Raw genomic sequence first — 17,976 nt, forward strand, 5'->3', positions numbered from 1 at the left:
CCAGCATAGCTATGCCAAGAGACTGATTATTCCTCCTCTACAAATTTAGTGAACCAAACCAAATATATTGAATACTCCTTCTTTCTCAACCACGTTTTACTATATTTTAATACCGTAGTTCTATTTCAAGAGCTCAGTAACGACAATGTCAGAAATATTTTTAAAAATGTATCATCACTGTGTGGACCTGTACATTTCCTCATGTGTCTCACTATGAAAATAAGCACTAGCAGTAAGCATGGAGAGTTCAGAATTTCATCTGATATAGGCTTCCAAGGGTCTGGCCACTTCAGATTGTGGGTGCAGAATCCCATGGTTGGTGCTTCCTCATGTAATTATGCCTCAGGACATTAAAAAAAAACCTTGTCAGAAAGAAGAGCAGGGCCTGGCCGGCCATTCTGTTCTTCTATGCACACATTACTTTGCCTTATTTCACAGAGTCTTGTGGAACCATAAAGACTGAACCAGCTACATCTGGCATGAGATTTATTTATTTATTTATTTATTTATTTATTTGATTTATATCCCGCCCATCTGATAAATCTATACCACTCTGAGCGGCTAACAACAAAATTAATACAATTATAGCAACATAAATTCGAAATATCAATTAACAAACATAACATAAATCATAACTAATAGATAAAGAAGAAAGATAAATTAAATTAAATTAAATGCTGGCAGGAGGGAAGGCCTTAACATAAAGCCATGTTTTTAGCTGAGTTTTAAATGTACCCAGGGTAGGGGCCGCGCGAATCTCAGGAGGGAGATTGTTCCAAAGGTGAGGAGCCACCGCCGAGAAGGCCCGGTTTCGTGTCTTCTCCCTTCGGGCCTCCCTCGGCGTCAGGCTCCTCAGCCTCACCTCCTGGCTCGCGCGGGTGATCCGGGTAGAACTTGGTGGGTGAAGGCGTTCCGCCAAATATCGAGGTCCCAAACCGTATAGGGCCTTATATGTAAGCATTAAAACTTTGAAGTCGATACGGAAACGGATGGGCAGCCAATGCAGTCTGGTGGCCTGCCGCCCACTTCATCAGATGCTGATGAGGTTGATCAGATGCTTCAGCAGCTAATTGTGTCACATGCTGCTGCTGCAATGTTTACATTTTTATGTTAAACATTGCTGCTTTTATTGTTTTATTTACATGGAGGAACATTTAATTATACTGGATCACCTTCTGTTTTATTCAGTTGCATAGCTCCAAGAAAGCTATGCCATACTCGGCTCAATTAGCCTGTGGAAACACTACTAGTCTGCGTTTCCATACTTCAGCTGGTGAGCAAAAAAAATCCTTGCCTTCTAACAAGCAGGAGAACAAAGCATGGAGTAGCATTTCCATACCCACCATGGGAGGAAGTGGTTTTCCTTTCTTCATGACCAGCATAGGAATCAAGCTGTCCCTGTCAGAGAAAGGACAGGTTGCTCTGCCTAGCCACAGCCAGCATGGAAATACATCAGAGAGATGGCAGAATCCATCCTTCTTTCACCAGCCAGTCCTCAATCCACAATGTGGAATTATTCTCTGACTGTGTCTTCTGCGTGAGTTGAACACCAGGCTGCTGACCTGATTAGAGACACCGCTTCTTATAGCCCCGGTCAGGGACATTACTGAAAGTGCCGCACAATTGGTTTATCATGTACAGGGGAGAGTTTTAGCCTGTTTCTAGATAATGTTTCCAAAAATTACGTAACAGATGAATCTTCATTCAAACCAAGAATATAAAAATAAAATTAATTCCATAAAGAACAAATCTAACAGACATATTCCACAGCTATAGCATTATGTGGTAACAGAACACAATTCTGCCTAGACTTCACACTTTTGTAACTTCCAATAGAGTTACTAGCAGAACAATCGGTGCATGAGAACACACTGTCCAAGGAGGCTTTTGATATTTGAGATTTTCATAGAATCTGGAGAATACCTGCTGTTACATACAGCACTGATGGTACCTGTCTGTCATGGGTTTGGAGGGAAAGTTCCATCCTATGGGGAGTGGAAGGCGGGACATCAGGGGGGAGGTGCTGTACTGTATATATATTTGGAGCTGAGGAGAAGAAGCTGGAGTTGGAGTCTGTGTGTCAGACTGAGTACAACTGTGTGTCAGTTGGTACATACCTGATAGGTTCAGGTTTCTTTATGGGTAGCCAGAACTGATAGGTTCAGGGTCTGTGCTTTACTTTAAAGGGTTCTGTGTGAACCATACTGTTGTATGTCTATGATTGAGACTAAGCCACGTTACAGTATCTTATTTTACTTGATCTTTTATTTACCCTGTTTGTTATTTAAATAAACCTTGTTCTTTTATTTGTTAAAATCCATTCCTGGTCTGTGTGACTCCTTATAGGGAATGGTTGGTGGCAGCTTAGTTATAGTGTGGCATACTCCGGTAGGTCTGGGGTTGCCACACCTGCTTATACAGAACAAACTGCAACAGATTCTTGCTTATTACGATAGAAAAATTCGTCATGCACAATGACTTAGATCAATTTCCTGTTCTTGGCTTCCTGCCTTTATGGGTACATCACACAGGGCATACTAGCAGCATCAGTTTCCTTTTAAGAAACAGCTGGTTAAGGTGGGGAGTTGGATGGATATCAAAGCATGAGAAAAAAGGGGGCTTTAATCCCTTATCCCCATCAAGTTCCAACCTTGAAATCTCTACTGTGCTTTGGAATTTACAGTAGAAACTGATGCAGCTGGAACTTTCCTTCTACTATATTAGTAAGTGAAGAGCAAAGTGAGTTTTTATTCTGAATGGGACCATACAGGGAGGCCAAGGACCAAATCTGCTACTTTCATGTAGTTGTCACAATCCAGCTCTACCTTCCCACATTGGCTACCACATTTAAACACACACACACACATAATGTCAACGTACCCCATTTAACAAAAGCTACACCTTGTTTGGATTTTGGTTCCCTAGCTTCCCAGGTTTTATCTCAGCCTACTCTACAAAGGTACACCCTGCACCAGAGACTGGAACCCTTACCACACAGAATCTGGATAGTGAAAATTCTGACATCTCTCTGCCCTCCCACACAGTTGGCATGTTCATATATATTTGTTGCACCAGTTCAGCCAATCAGACACTTTTGGCCAGCCCAGCAGATTTACCAGATTGCATGGTTACTTCTTTGTTAATCAGTACAGTGAAGATATTGCAAATCTTGGTCAAAACATTTGTAATCCGTATGGATCCACTGTTGAAGACTGCTTCATGGCTACAAACAGTTCAGCTGTTCAGAGTCTTCTAGTCACTTAAAAATGCTGATTTTGCCTCTAAAGCACCAAACAACTTTGACATAGCCACACACACCCCATATAGCCCAGGACTTCAGCACTGGGTAAAGTTTGAAGGCAATCTCCCCTTCCTCCTGGCAGTATTGATTCAATTACTAATTTTGTGAATTGTTCCTCATCAAGTTTAGACCTGAAACATTTTACTTATTCTACGTGCATTGCCCTATTGTTTCTTCAGCCATTAAATAATAATCACATGCCATAGAGTTAATTCTGACTTGTGCCGACCCTTTTCAGGGTTTTCAGGTAGAAAATAGTCTGAAGTGATTTACCATTCCCTTCTTCTGGGGGGCCCCTAGGACTGGGCAGTTTGCCCAGGACCACACAAGCTGGCAGTATGGGGAAGAAGGCGCAGTGGGGCTATGAACTCCCACCCTCTGGCTCTACAGCCAGATACCTAAGCCACTAAGCTATTCGGCCAGCTATACATTCATTAGGGACTCACAATGCTCTTCTTTCTAACATGGCAAGATCATACTCTGGTGACCACTCCCATGGAAACACAATTAATAAATATATTTCATTCAGATTTTAACTTAGAGGAGGGTTGTTAGTTTGGCTTCAAATACTTAGTGTGCTATCCAGAAAGCAACAAGAAACCAAAATCCAACTCTGCTGAAAAAGCAGTGTTACCTTCAAGTTAATGATACATACTTCTGATAATTGTAAAAACAGGTATATATGAGTTAGCTCTATAGGAATACTAATTTACATATCATGAGACACATTTTTAAGAAGACTTCAGACTCTCCAGGTTTGATTCTTAAGACAAACTATTAATTACACTCAGTAGGTGTTTTGTCTTAATGAGGAATGCAGGATCTGGCACTACATACCTTCTGATTCACCCAGGTCACCCAAGGAAGTAATTGTCAACTAATTTGGTAGCAGAAGATGAAGATGGGAGTGAAGATTTTAATTGTTTCAAAAAAAGAGAATGAACAATTTTTTTAAGTGGACTATATGGAGGGATGGCTATGTCAAAGTTGTTTGGTGCTTTAGAGGCAAAATCAGCATTTCTTTTAAGTGACTAGAAGACTCAGAAGATTTTGGAATCAAAATCCAAACAAGGTGTAGCTTTTGTTAAATGGGGTACATTGACGTTGTGTTTTTATATTATTATTATTATTATTATTATTATTATTATTATTATTATTATTATTATTATTATTATTGTTGTTGTTGTTGTTGTTGTTGTTGTTGTTGTTGTTGTTGTTGTTGTTGTTGTTGTTGTTGTTGTTGTTAGGTCCTTGACCAAGTGGTTCATGGAAGACAAGGTTCTTTGAATTTCCCGTCTTCTTCTGGCCACAAGCCACACCTACTGCACATATTCCAAAGGGGAGAGTGTTTGGGGGAGTTCTGGAACCACAGCTCTGGTTGGACCTATAGATTTTATCCAGCATAAGTACAAGGATCGTCTCCAGGCCAAAGAAAAGACTGCATGTGCCCATATGCCACCCACAGCTAGTCTTAACTACTGAGAACAGTTCCTCTCCCAAAGCTCTGTGATATCATTATTTGTGAAAGACTCACAGGCCATATTTATGAGTATAATTTAAAAATAAATATCAGCAGTGGCACACATCTGGAATTAAAAGGAAGAAATATTGTTTTGAGCTTAAATCATTGGTTCCTAGGCCAGTTTTCTGTTTGAATCACTGCACAAGGAACAGCAATCCGAGAAGCAGAGGCAGCTAATTGGAGCATTGTCATTCATATGACTAGGTATATATTTGTCCTCTCACCACTTAACAGTGTCTGCAATTGTCAGTAATTTAAACAGGATAATGACCTTAATCATTAAACAATGACCCACCAAGGATACTTATCACTGAATCCCTTCTAGCTATGAGCAATAATAATAGTAGTAGTAAGAAGAAGAAGAAGAAGAAGAAGAAGAAGAAGAAGAAGAAGAAGAAGAAGAAGAAGAAGAAGAAGAAGAAGAAGAAGAAGAAGAAGAAGAAGAAGAATGTGAATGAGAGGCCTACAGCTGCCTATCACTTATGGTCCTCTGGGAATAAAATGATACAAATGTACAGTATATCAAGCTGTGGAGAAGACAGAGAACTGGAAAGCCCCTGAAGTGGATGTGATCTATGTTAAAAATTAACTTTAATCCACTCATACCTGTCTAATTTTTCTAATTTGGTTCTGAAGGAGAAACTGTGGTCTCAAAATATAAGAAAATAAATCATGCTTTATTTAAATTTAAAATTGCCCAATATGTTCCAGTGTGAATTGATTAATTATATAACTAACCTCTTGTAGCAGTGTACAGACCAAATAAAGGAAAAATATCTAATATAGACCAAAAACCAGCACCTCTAAAGAAGACCATAAATTCAGGCCAGAACGTGTTGGGCAATTTTAAATTGAAATAAAATGTGATTTACATCTTACACCTTGAGACTGCCGTTTCTCCTTCAGAATCAATTTGTTGGATGTAACAGATCATTTTGTTTCTGATTTTTTTAAAATGAAGGTGTCACAATTCTGTGCCCCCTGCTTGTTTCACCAAAATAAGAGCTCACGCTACATGCCCCTCAGCTGCCACCAGTTGATTACATCAACATTACCTATTATTAATAATTGAGGTCTAGGCCATATGTCATTTTAAAAGAACCAAATAGAAATTGTTTATTGTTACAGAGCTGACAGGACAAGCAATGCTGTTAGCTCTTAAACAAACATTCTCATTTATCCATTCCCTACCACCACTCTCCCACCTAAACTCCAAAACTCTCTCAACTCTCAATTTCCTCAACTCACTCACTATCTCTCCATCTAACTCAACTATCTAACTCCCCCTCCTCCTGCTGAGTCTCTTATATCTTATGACTCTGTCCCTCCAGCACTCCCATTGGCCTGTGCAGATAGCATATGAATATTCATGACCTGGGCAGACACCACAAAAGGCCTTGGCAATCCAGCTCTCATCTCAGAATTCTTCATAGAAGAAATAATCCATCTCCTTTATAAATCTGGCAATTGTTCTGATCCTAAAAATTGTTGACCTACCACCTGTTTACAAATTGTTTGCATCAATTATTTCCCAAAATATTTACAGTTTTCTCAAATGCAACCACAGCCTAACAGACCAACAGAGAGGCTGAATAATGAAATCCTATGATTGCGATGAATTGCTCATGGCTGATTTCTTCATACTGATTAGACTCGAAAGAACTCCAGCAATTTATCAGTTGGTTATATTGATTAGCAAATTAGGAAGCAAAGTGTAAGTGATATATTTAGGGCCTGTCACAAATTCAAAGAAACAGTTCATCATATCATAGATGGATGAGATAAGCTAGCACTTGTGAGTTTTGTGTACAGCTATAACCAAGTTGCAAATATTTTCCAGCGGTTGGCTAAATTTTATGGATTACTTGTATGTTTTCCTGAACGTTATAAATTTCAGCCACCTCCAGTTTTAGAAAATTAAATCACAATACGTACTGGATTGGAAGAAGCAAATTATCATTGATACAACAGTTGATTATATTATACTTCTGGATAAACAGTAAAGAAAAACATACTTTACAGAAGTTAGTGTTCCATCAACAAGCAACCTAAAAATACAGAAAGTTTTTTTTTTTAAAAAGCAAAGTATCAAACATAAAAGTGTGCAAAAGTACCCAAAAGTACAGATTTTTTTTTAAAAAAGGCAAACATTAAGACAAGAAATTAAAAAGATATGGAAGTAAGATCAGATTATCCTCCTTCCTATATTAATTTGAGCAACTGGAGTCATTCCAAAATCTTTGGTTACCAAACTAAAGCAACTGCCATTAACTGCTAAATTCATTCCTGAAATTCAAAAATCAGTGATTCTGCAAACATGTCATTTCACCCGCATGTTTTTAGGACTTTAATCTAATGTTTAGGCTTCACCCTTTGGTCCACCCCCATGCACCAGCAATGCTGAGAAGGAAGCAGAATCATCATCATCATCAGCAGCAGCAGGATTTATGGTAAGTGAAATTTATTCAGACAGACAGACAGACAGACAGACAGACAGACAGACAGACAGACAGACTAGATAGATAGATAGATAGATAGATAGATAGATAGATAGATAGATAGATAGATAGATAGATAGATAGATAGATAGATAGATAGATAGATAGATAGATAGATAGATAGATAGATAGATAGATAGATAGGCCTGTGATGCACAGATTGCAAATGCCTGTTCAGTGAAACCCTTGTGCTTGACAGTCATCATCCTTAATGTTATTTGAGCCATGAATCATGTCTACATTTCATACTGTTCTGGGGGCACGGCTGGAGGCATAAGAGGACTGCAGAGGCAGATCCTCTTCTTCAGTGCCTCCCAAAAATGCATCTATGTTTCCCTAAATTCACCATCAAGCTCCTAAGCTGCAAGGGGGGACCATCATGGAAGCCTCCATGATCACCAGAAAGTGTGATTTGACATTGGATTTCTCTTTCTAAGGTTGGAGCTTCACCCAAGATTTTGGTGAGAAAGTCCCACTCTTTCCTGGGAGTGGAAAGAGTGGATAGTCATCAAAGTCCTGGGACACATCCTCAGGACCACTAGAGTACAGCATCAACCCCACTGTAAACAGATGGAAGACTATGGTGTTTTGTTTTTTTTAAAAAACCAAAAGTATAGAGGAAATATTCATGTTCATTTCCTCTTCACTGTGCACCCCTTTTTTCAAAGGCTTTGAAAAGAACTCCAGGATTTGGGGTGTTTTCCTACAGGTCTTCTCCAAAAAAGAAGGGGAAAGGGCTGTCAGGAATCTCAAATATCCCTCTTGAAGATTGGCTGGTGGCCTCTGGGGCCTTTTATATATAAAAAAACTATATATATATTGTTAAGAAGGATAAAAGTGCAGGCGGAAGATGCCAGAGGAAGCCTTTAAGGAAGAAAATCACAATAAAACAAAAAAGTGAGGGATTGCTCACAGCAAGATCCTATCTCAGCATTTATAGCTGAAGGATATGCCTATTGATAATATCAACTATATGAAGATTTTTGAGAGGCTGCAAGCTGTGATCAATTTGGATGCTCTTGGAGCATTTCCCCATGTGATGCTTGATTTGTATATTTTCCCTCTTAAATTTTTCTTTCTGTATTTCCACTCAGAAGCAATAAAGTCGTATATGTTGCCACTTCCTTGGTCTTTATGGATGACACAGAATATCAGAGATGGCATGAGTATTCAGATAGAGCCTAGCCTCCTTCAGAGCAGAAGGATGAACTAGATAGTCTGGTGTGTCCCCTTCCTGCTCTATATTCAAACCAGATGAGTCACTCCTATTGTGTTCAAGCGGAGCTCTCAAAAGTGCACTCTCTCTCTCACACACACACACTCTGGCATCTAATGAAGAGGGCATGTCACCAGCACTGGTATCTACACAGGACAGCTGCAGTTACCTTTTCAGATTATCATTCCTGAACTGGCTGGGAGACCCTGGGAGCTCTATTCCATAAAATATAACATTGCTGCACTCTGCTCCTTTTGTTTACTCTTGCATAGGGTAAAGAGAAGGACCTATGGCATCCAGACCCAAAGCCACCTCCTGGCCTGAGAAAAAGGTAAGGCTGTCTTGAGAACCACAGAGAGCATTGCGGTTTGTTGCAGCGGCAGTGTTCCTGAACCTACGTACCCTGTTCTCAAGGCACTCTCCTGTCACTAGATAGTCCTTATATTGTGTTTCATGCCCTGACAAATGCAGAGAATGTGTCACATGAACTCGACAGGGCAGGGTGTTGCAATGCTACAGCCTCTGCCTGACTAGGAAATACGCTGAATTAGTTTAAAAAAAGACGCTGCAAAAAAATTGCCAACTGGATCATGTTCATGTGGGTGATTTTGCCGTTTCTGAACGCTGGCCAGCTGCTGCCTCTACCTCCTCCCCTGTTGTTGCCAACACACTCACTCACACGGGTGACGGAACAAGCAGCACACACTGAATCCTTGTCTGGCTCTCTCTTCACATGGCAAGATGAGAATCATCGCCTTCACTTACAACACACTCCCTCCCCCACAGAACTATTATCAGAAAACATGAATAAACGGCCTTATGCCACCAATTTTGTCAAATCAAGTTAAGACCCAAAATAGGCCAGAGTCTTCAACAGAGCAAGGGTGCAGCAGAAAGGGGATGTGCACGATTCAGTTATTAATGAGCTGCTTTTCTTTGCAGTGGTCAGAATAAGAAGAGAAAGATTGAGGGAAGGCAGCTCATTTCTAGGACCAAAAAAAGGTCTAGAACAGAGCTAAGTAGAGATAAACTTCAGATCTGCTGGTAGATTCCCAGAGGATTTACCATTGATCTGCAAGGATTTCTCACTTCCAGAAGTTTAACAGCAAAAAAATGACCATCCCCAAGAAACTATACTTCCACAATAAAAATTGGGACAGATTGGCATGACCAGAAGTGGAATTTTCCCTTCTTTTCTGCGTGGTTCCATCCTCCATTCATTTTGGGACTCAGAACAATCCTGTGTTCCAAATTATTTAATTCTAAGTATACATCATCTACATCAGGCTCCAGTTGCTAGTTTTGTTTGTTTGTTTGTTTGTTTGTTTTGAGTCATGGTACAAAAAAAAAATAAAGTTAATCCCATGAGCCTGAAGTCTTCTCCTCAACGTCTTGTCTCCTATCTGGAATTTCATTGACAACCAAAGAAAACCCCATTCTACTGTAAGAAATCAATCAAAGATTAGCAAAAGCAAAGCAAAGTGTGCTGCTTTTATACCGCCCCACAGCATTTAACACATTCTCTGGGAGGTTTACAATTATGCAGGCTACACGTTGCCACCACCCCACCCCACCCACAAGCTGAGTACTCATTTTACCAGCCTGGGAAAGATAGAAAGCTGAGTCAGCTTTGAGCCGGCTACCTGGGATAGAACCCGGGGGTTGTGAGCACAGTTTTGCCTGCAGTACAACAGTTTAACCACTGTGCCATGGGGCTCCTTAGAGATTACTTAGAATGAACTAAAAGCTAAGGCCACAATCATGCTCAGAACAAAATTCTTGTGCAACAATCAGGATGCTGTCTTTTAACAGTGGCCAATTTAATTAATAGCAGCCCCAGGCAATACCAGAAGAAGATAATCCTTGTACTTCTCTCCCAAGGTGTAGCAACATAAACTTGAGAATGCATGACAACTCTGAACAGCTGCTGATGTGTCATACTTAGAACATAGGGAAACCTTGTGTTTGTGCCCAAACTCTGGAAAACAACAGGAAAAACAACATCCATCTTCACTTAAACCAAATGAAACTGGATAAAATATCTATTTTACAGCTGCCAGCCCAGGAAAAAGAAATGCAGCTATGAAGAAACATTCCTAGTCATCTTCAGTCCTGGCAACTGTCGCAGCTACATCAGCTCATTCAATCATTGCTGCTGTGACATACAGGAAGCAGACTATTAGGTTCCTTGGAAAATAGGGACAGGGGTGGGCTGGCTCAGAGGCAGAGCCAGCGCTGTTCTGACAAGCAGAAGGTCCTTTAACATCTGAATACCGTGCAGCATTTCCAGTTCAGTGTTTCATGATGAATCTTTATGCTACATCACAGCACAGCAATCCAGGAAAAGGTTCAAGAACCGTCAGATGTGGGTGAATATCCAGATGCAAAAGAGGCCTGGTCTTCTGTACTTTTAGTAGTTAGTTGTACACTAAAAGGACTGGAAACTAAAGATGCAAAATCACTGGCCTTGTTGCGTCTGATCACCTACTTAGGAATGTACTTTTGTGTGTTAACTGAAGCAGCATCTCTGAGCTGCATTCTCATAGCTTTCTTGCAAATAAACAAACAAATCCTTTCCACGTTATTATGATTCCACAACAGTGATTTCAATGATTTCGAAAGGCTCCCTCATGACTATTATTACCCAACCACATGAAGAAGGCGGCAGGGCTCTACTCCCATTAATAGCTGTGCTGAAGAGGTGAGCCCTGCCCTCCTCTTCAAGTGGCCAGCTGATACGAGACCTCCGCCCCCTTCTTTACAGGAAATATGGGCGAATTGCAGCAGCAACAAAACAGATCAGAGGGCTGTCACAAGGTAAATAGGTTCGATGGGGAAATATTTCTTCTTTTCACGTTGATGTCAGGCTTCTTTTGAAGCCTTGGAATAGATATTTACTCTCAGTGGCAAAATTCAGGATGACAGCTGCAAGCAGAACATCAGTAAAATTCTTACTCTGCAGCACTGCAAGATCATTACAAAGGGCCTGGGGAGAACTGAACAAGGTGTCACCAGCTGCTTCTGTAAAACTGCCTGATCTTCCTGCTTTCTGAAATCAATAGTTGGGGGGGGGGCAATGCCATAAACAGAGAAAGCAAATTAGATGCAGAACAGTCACATGCTAACAGATATGTTCTTCTTTTAAATGGAGCATTATGTATTTCATAATCGCTGAGCACTGGGATTATGCAAACATCTTCTTTACCAGCACAGCCTTGTCTTACACGGCACATCCCATCAAACTGCTACTGGTGAGGATTGTCTATGTACTTTAATGGAGTATACACAGAGGTCCCTTTCCGCATCTCACTGCCCCGCCTTGCAAAGGAGGAAAATCTGAAGTGTTTAATGGGTTGTTTCATGTGAAGTACATAAATGGAAAATGGAGAGCACTGATTTTTCCTCATCAAGGTTGATTAAATATTTATGAACTTCCACAAACTTACCATCTCTTGTATATACGGTATATTTTACAGATGCAATCAGGTCCTCATTTTCTAGTGTATCACATTCAAATGCAACGGGGTGAGTATCCCTGTGAACCTCCAGAATAGCTGAATCATTAGGAAGAATGAGTGATTGCTATCAATTCAAAGGTGACAAAAAAGACAAAGTTGGATTATCTCATAATGAGGAATGCACAATGCCAAAATGCTATGACATTGGGGTGGAGGGGAGGGCTCTCCCTTCTTGCTTACTTCAATGGTCCTCCTGATAGTTTGAATTGTAAATCAACTAAAGCCTGCAAAAGCAAAGTGTGCTGCTTATATGCCGCTCCATGGTGCTTCAGGCACTCACTGGGTGGTTTACAGGCTACATATTGCCCCCCCCCCCCAGCAAGCTGGGTACTCATTTTACTGACCTCGGAAGGATAGAAGGCTGAGTCAACCTTGAGCCGGCTACCTGGGATTGAACCCCAGGTCATGAGCACAGTTTTGGCTGTAGTACAGCGGTTTAACCACTGTGCCATAGCTTCTGCTTCCGCTCCAGCCATTTGGTTTAGACATGTAGCATGATCTTAAACTTCTGACAATGGTTAATGATACTCTTGTCTTGAACACATTTTTCATGCAAACACTGATAATTTGGAAAGCCTGCTCTCAAAATAAATACAGTACTCTGAAAGTAAACAAGAGAGCTAGTGTGGATCAGTGGGCAGCCAGCTGGACTAAGACTCAGGAGACCTGGGTTCAAATTCCTGCTCTGCCATGCAAAGTTACTGAAGGGTGGCATTCTATCATTCCTTGAATACCTCAACTACTTTGAAAACACTATTAGGGTTAACGTAATTGGAACTGATGGCACATAAAAGCAATTAACATACAAGAACAAGCAATGAGATGATGAACAAGTTTGGTTTTTTTGTTTGTTTTTTTTGTTTTTTTGCAAATTGTCAGCAACCAACGGCCACTTTATAATTTACAAAATCACTCCACCCACTCACTCCCCCAAAAAAGAAGGGGGGAGACTTGATTATCAAAGCAAGGAACCTAATAAGAAACAGTCCTCTAAGCACATGAGTTATTTATTCTGCACAATAACCTTCAGAATATAAAATTTCTTCTTCATGAGATTCTCTTCCCACAAATTTGTACCTCTGTGTTCTTCTTCTGCTGAAACATACCCAGAAGGAACTTTATATTCTGAAATACTCCAGGTATAGTAAATAACCCAGGCACTTAGAGCTGTTGCCATCAGAAGGGGATACCCATTCTAGAGCTTTTCATTCCTGCTCTTTCCATGCTTTCCTTGAGCAATGTGCTTAAACTGGGAGTACCTATGCCTAGAATAAAATAAAAGGAGGAGGTCTTTGCTTTGAATGTGAAAGAAATTTAGCAGAAGATGGATTTACACAGAGAGGTTTATTGAACTGGAAGAGTGTTGGAAGCGTGGAAGACAGTCAGTGCTAGAAGTGCTAGAAGTGAAGTGAAGAAAGAATGAAAGTATTTGTTCCTCACACCTTATGATTTCATTTCTATAGACACTTTGAAAGTTATCCTGCAGATAGCTACTTCTCTAATTTAGACAGTATACGCTAGGGAAATTGATGCATATTTTCTAGGTCTCGTGAATGTAACTCACCTAAAGCTACTTAGATAAGGTAAACTACAAACATTTTGCCAAACAAAGATTACTCTAACAGACATACAGTATTAGAATTTTTCATGTGGCCAGCAGGACTATGTTTCTATATAAACAATTCAGTTAGTAAAAATATTGTCCAGGTTAGAACAAAACTATTCACCTCATCTGGAACCAAGAGCTTCCAAACGTACTGAAATCTATTTTCTGGTGGTACAAAAATGCAAGGCATCTTCACAGTTGCAAGACTTTCAGAGATGGGTCTTCCCCCTGCAAAAAGATGGTTTTAACTGTCAGTTTGCACCTGAACTGAAACAAGAACCTCCTATTACATACTTCCTAAGAATGGGAAGCAGTATAGTAATAAACTTGGACATTAAAAATTACTATAAAAATTAGAATATACGGGGGGGGGGTGGTGCTGATAAGTATTCAGCCTTTCCCAGAAAAATTGAGCTTGGAAGCTATAAATTGCAGGGTGTATTGGCCAATTTGTCTGTATTCAATGGTGCAAAAATCAACTACCTATGATTTTAACTTATCTTTCATGTTCAGGTCCAAAGTGAACATGGCAGCACCTCCAGAAAAGTTCATTGTGGAAGAGCATAGGACTATAATCAAGTTTCTGTTTCTCCAAGGGAAAGGTGCAAAGCAGATCCATGATGAAATGTCACAAACTATGGGTGACAGTGGCCCTTCATATACAACAGTTAAACGTTGGATTGACTATTTTAAAACTGGCCATTTCAGTGTTGAAAGGGAGAAACGCATTGAAAGGCCTATTTCTGTCTCTGTGCCTGCAAATCTGAAAGCCATCCATGACATGATCATGGAGGACCGCCGAATATCAGCCAAAAGTATTGCTATATATCTGAGAATATCATGTGAGAGAGTTGGTGCCATTATCCACAGCAACCTGGAAATGAGAAAGCTGGCAACAAAGTGGATCCCCAAACTTTTGACAACCGAGCCAAAGAGGAAACATGTGGAGTCATGGTGGCTGTTTTGGAACATTTTGCAAGAAATGAGTCAGATTTCCTGGGCAAACTGGTAACAGGTGATGAGACATGGATCTACTGTTATGATCCTGAGATAAAGGAACTGTCTAAGGAATGGAGGCACAGTGGTTCCCCCAGGCCAATGAGTGGAAAGGTCAGTGCAGAAGCAAATGGCAACAGTTTTTTGGGATAAAACGGGAATTCTGCTAGTGGACTACCTCCAACAGAGTTCAACCATCAATGCAAAATATTACTGTGCTTTATTGGTGAAGTTGAGGCAAAACATCAAGGAAAAGCGTTGAGGAAAGCTCTCCAAAGGTGTCATCCTTTTGCATGACAACACCTCGTCACACACTGCAGGTGAAACAATGGCAAAACTGACGTCCTTAGGCTTTCAAGTGATGCCCCATCCACCCTATTCTCCCGACCTGGCTCCTTCTGACTATTATCTGTTCCCCAAACTCACTTTGGGTGTGTTCTGGAGGTAACTAATGCTGCAAATGAGTGGTTACACCAGCAGTCAGAAGAATTTTATTTGCAGGGACTTAAGAAGCTGCAGGACAGATGTCACAAGTGCACTGACTTCCTGGGGGAATATGTTGAATAGTGTGGCAGTTACAGCTTCCTAGCTCAATATTTTCTGGGAAAGGCTCGATACTTATCAGCATCCCCGTAAATTGCAAGAAATATCTTCCATAACATTCAAGAACATGCCCACTCAGGGGAAGGGGGGCAGGGGAGTCTACAGCACGGCATCTATGGGGCACCTGCCAAAGGAGGTGGGGCACAGAATGCAGGGTCCCTGTGCAATACCTGTGGCCCCAGTCCTCCAACCTGTGCTGACCCGCCGAACCTGCTATAGGCAGTGGCAGGGTTAGGCATGACTGGAGGCACCTCTGTGCCTGGGATTCCCCCTTTCGCCACCATTTCTGCTTCCACCGCCACCGCTTCCACCGCCGCCCATCACCCACTGGGTTGTGGGTTCCCCCCCCTTTTTCCTTCAATTTGGGCACTTGGGCAGCGTGCGGAATCCAGGGTGCCCACGCTACATCTGTGGGTCTGATCCTCCAAACTGCTGAACCATGGTAAGTATCCATCTCTAGGAGTGGCTCAAAAAAGGAAGCCATAGACTTTATTCTATTGTTGCTATGTGCTGTCAAGTTGCTTCTGACTTACAAATTAGTGATCCACCAAGGGTCCTCTCATTAACAGGTCTTCTCAGGTCTCAAAAATTAAAGATTACAGCTTCCTTTATTGAGTGACTCCATCTCGTCTTCAGTCTTTCTCTTTTCCTGGTGTGTTCTACTTTTCCTAGTCCAGTACCTCATACTTAATACAATTCGAATGTCTCTATACTGAAATGTAGTACAGAGTATGAGACCTTAATTAAAAATCAATGGATCGTTGAAATGAGAAATGAATTGCTAGGAGATTACCTACTGAAACTAACTATGAAGTAGTAAATATTGTTGGAGCATCACTTACATCCACAATCTGCTGGTCCTCTGCATTCTTCAATACGAATGATACACTTTGTTTCACCTTCAGGGCATCCTTTGGTTAATATAACTTCGCGAACACCAATACCTTTAATCAAAGCAAAAGAAGTCAATTATGTCTATATAGTTCTGCTTCAACCACTTTTTTTCACTTCCTGACTCTTTTTTGGTGGCTGCTTCTTTAGATCACCTTCCAAAATCAAGACCGATCCCATGAATATCTACCTTTGCAAACACCACTGAGTTTCCCTAAACTTACTGTATATATATAGATGATGGCCATCCAACAATATAAAGACATTCTCCTTTTAATACAATGCATTCTTCTTTTTCATTAGAATGCATTATGAGCTTTCATTTTAAACACTGCGAAAAACAAACAAGTTAATTAAAATTTAAATATCAACGCAGAGCTTGCAGCCTTTGTGAACCTGGCCTTTCAAACCCTTCACCATCTGGTGCCTGAAGCATTTTTGCTGCAATGAGCTCATTCCAAACAGGTGTTGAGCATCCTTAACTCCTATTGATACCAGTGGAAACATAAATACAGGACTGAACACAGCACAGGATTTAGGAATTTCGTGAAGGAGGCACGTACTTTTAGAGACAAATAAAGACTTGAGATGTTAGACTGATCTCACCTTGCCAGCAACCCACATAAGATCAACATCACTGTGTACAAACAAGTGCCCTTATAGTGTATAGTCCTCATAGATAAAAATTCTTTTTAAATTGAACAATCAGGCATAGATATAGACATAGAATTTTTAATTTGTTAAATGCCTCTTGTGTGCAAATATCCCCTAAACCAGTGATGGCTACCCGTTTTGAGCTGAAGTGCCCAAACTGAAGGAGAGAAGAAACACAACCCAGCAGGTGATGGGCGGCGGTGGAAGGAGTGGCAGTGCAAGCAGAAATGGTGCCAGAAGGGGGAATCCCGGGCACAGAGGTGCCTTCAGTTATGCCCAACCCCGCCACTGCCTATAGCTCGACCGGCCCGCTGCCGCCAGCACTAGCTGCTCCAGATCTTGGCTCGCCGCCTGTCGGGGCACTAGCACTGTGGCTGCAGCCGCCTCCTCAGGTTTGGCTGCCGGGGGTAGCGATCCAGTGACTTATGGCTCACGTGCCCACAAAGAGGGCTCTGTGTACCAGCTGTGGCACGTGTGCCATAGGTTCGCCATTGCTGCCCTAAATGGTTGCAATTTCAGTTTAAAATGCATCAGACCTCCAAGTTCTCATTATGGGATAGAAATTGCAGATTCAAATTCTATGTTATAAAACTTTGTGTTCATACAGTCTTTCGAAAAGTTTTGTAAATATCCTCCAATAATTCTTGGATGGGGCCTCACATTTGTGGGGTTCCATAAACTTCTACTCATTTTTATTTAATCTATTTTCCCAAGCACTCAGTCTATTTCATTTAGAAGATACTATAATATTTTTTTTGCTGTTCTCAGTCTGGCTTTGTGTGTTCAGAGATATACAGTGGTGCCTCGCTTGACGACGCTAATCCATTCCAGCGAAATCGCTGTAGAGTGAAATCGTCATGAAGCAAAAGTAAAAAGCCCATTAGAATGTATTAGAAACCAGTTAATGCATTCTAATGGGCGAAATACATCATCGTGAAGCGAAGATCCTCCATAGGGCAGCCATTTTCTGCTCCCTGTAGAGTGAAGAATCCATCTCTAACACAGTGGGGAGCCATTTTGCACAGTGGGTGGCCATTTTGGAAACCCGACAATCAGCTGTTTTGATTGTCGTTAAGCGAAAAATCAGTTCCCGAAGCAGGGGACCAATCATCGTAAAGCGGATTTTCCCCATAGACACATCATTTTGCAATCACAATAGTGATCACAAAAA

The 17,976-nt window shown here is 41.0% G+C and overlaps 1 protein-coding gene across 1 annotated transcript; it reads right to left on the reverse strand.

The window, feature by feature from the left end:
* Nucleotides 1-8,795: 8,795 nt before the first annotated feature.
* On the reverse strand, nt 8,796-16,587 carry SPACA1 (sperm acrosome associated 1). The gene is made up of 5 exons (XM_078386641.1): nt 16,569-16,587; nt 16,103-16,204; nt 13,783-13,889; nt 11,984-12,119; nt 8,796-8,995 (listed from the first exon to the last, which is right to left on the reverse strand). The coding sequence occupies exons 1-5, from the start codon at nt 16,585-16,587 to the stop codon at nt 8,796-8,798; spliced, it is 564 nt and encodes a 187-aa protein (XP_078242767.1).
* Nucleotides 16,588-17,976: the final 1,389 nt, after the last annotated feature.

Source organism: Pogona vitticeps, chromosome 1 (assembly GCF_051106095.1).
Source record: "Pogona vitticeps strain Pit_001003342236 chromosome 1, PviZW2.1, whole genome shotgun sequence".
Classification (NCBI taxonomy): domain Eukaryota; kingdom Metazoa; phylum Chordata; class Lepidosauria; order Squamata; family Agamidae; genus Pogona; species Pogona vitticeps.

What these genes read in the sequence shown, in the direction of transcription:
- SPACA1 (XM_078386641.1), bottom strand. An exon ending in AGGACCAGCAGATTGTGGAT is followed by an intron (nt 13,890 to 16,102) that starts GTAAGTGATGCT and finishes ATCTTTTTGCAG; the next exon opens with GGGGAAGACCCATCTCTGAA. An exon ending in AGCTCTTGGTTCCAGATGAG is followed by an intron (nt 12,120 to 13,782) that starts GTGAATAGTTTT and finishes TTGAATTGATAG; the next exon opens with CAATCACTCATTCTTCCTAA.